The 1,405-nt window shown below is 34.0% G+C and overlaps 1 protein-coding gene across 1 annotated transcript; it reads left to right on the top strand.

Annotated features, from left to right (window-relative positions):
• Window positions 1-6: 6 nt before the first annotated feature.
• LOC111913373 (protein WUSCHEL) lies at window positions 7-901 on the top strand. The gene is made up of 2 exons (XM_052768114.1): window positions 7-148; window positions 437-901. Exons 1-2 carry the CDS (start codon window positions 98-100, stop codon window positions 806-808), a joined length of 423 nt encoding a protein of 140 aa, XP_052624074.1. The 5' UTR covers window positions 7-97; the 3' UTR covers window positions 809-901.
• Window positions 902-1,405: the final 504 nt, after the last annotated feature.

Here is a 1,405-nt window from a genome sequence, read left to right on the forward strand (position 1 = left end):
CTCTTGTAAAGATTGTATTTTTCTAATAATTTTTGGCTAAATTTTGAATTTTGTGAGATCTTTCGCAGGGGTTGGTTCTTCTTCTTCACAAGGAGTGATGGCTGTTGGGTGTGGCTATGGATCTGTCGCCATGGAGAAGAGTTTCAGGGTATATATTTATAAATATAAATATAAACAAACATACTTTACACACACTTCATTTAATGTATAAGACGCTCTCTAAATAAAATACTTTTGAATATTCTCGTCGAACATGTTCATTAGAATTTCATGGGGAATGTGAAAATTTATTCTGGGGTTAGGGTTTAAATGATTATTTTCGCTATTTGTAAAAATGATAAAGATAATGCCACTTTTTAAACACCGAAAAAGTAAACAAATACTACTATTGACAAAAGGATATAACAAAACTGCCCTTTGTGTTGTATATATATAGGAGTGTTCAATATCACCGCCGGGAGAGAGTAGGGCCACTGGATCAATTGGCCGGAATTTCGGATCAAGATCACGGGTTGGTGTCGAATCATTTTCTTTCTTTGAAAATATCAAGCCAAAAAGATACGAGATCTTAGAGAATCATCATCAAGAGGAAGAACATCAAGAAGAAGGAGATAGTTCAACACAGATTGAAACGCTTCCTTTATTTCCAATTCATGGAGGCACCCACCATGATTTCTTCAGCATGAAGGCGGCAGATTTGTCATCGGAGCATACCACGGGAGGTTACTACACCAGAGGAAACTGGTACCGCAAGGACGGCCGTGCTTCCCTTGAGCTCAGTCTCAACTCGTATGGATATTATAACTAATATATTATCTATTTTAGTTAGTGAAGTATGTAATTAAGTGGTAATTATCATGTACTAATTATGGGTGTGATCTATGTTTAATTAATTCCTCTACCTTCATATATTAATGTGGTCGTCAGTTTAACCTCTGATATGATGTATGCTTAGTTAATTTATTAATCAAATATATTAAGTAACTTTTAGTAACAATCTAACAACCTAAAGTAGCCGGCATTTTCAATCTTTTTGTAGAGAAGAGATAAAAAAAAATTGGAAGTTCATCAAAAAATAAACCTGCGACGTGTAACCATAAACTATGAATTAAATAGCCTTGTTTTTGTTTTTGAACGATAAGAAATTTATTAAAGAAAATCTAGCGAGAAGCATCCTATAAGATGTAGAGGCTTTCCGTTATCGGATTAAGATGTGTACCTTTCCTAGCTCTAATCTTTATCTAATTAAAAGCTAATATTTTAATTTTTTCAGCCAAATCTTTACTATTCTTCACCTTCTTGTTGAACACTTTTGCATTTGTTTGATTTCAAATGATCCACGTAAAAACCATGAGGACCACCATAATAATTAATCTGATTTTTTGGTGGGGAACCGCACCGGAAT

The sequence above is a fragment of the Lactuca sativa genome, chromosome 2, assembly GCF_002870075.4.
Source record: "Lactuca sativa cultivar Salinas chromosome 2, Lsat_Salinas_v11, whole genome shotgun sequence".
In the NCBI taxonomy this organism is placed as follows: domain Eukaryota; kingdom Viridiplantae; phylum Streptophyta; class Magnoliopsida; order Asterales; family Asteraceae; genus Lactuca; species Lactuca sativa.

Coding starts and splice junctions, on each gene's coding strand:
- LOC111913373 (XM_052768114.1), top strand. CDS start 98: ATGGCTGTTGGGTGTGGCTATGGATCTGTCGCCATGGAGAAGAGTTTC. Junction 149..436: donor CCATGGAGAAGAGTTTCAGG/GTATATATTTAT, acceptor GTATATATATAG/GAGTGTTCAATATCACCGCC.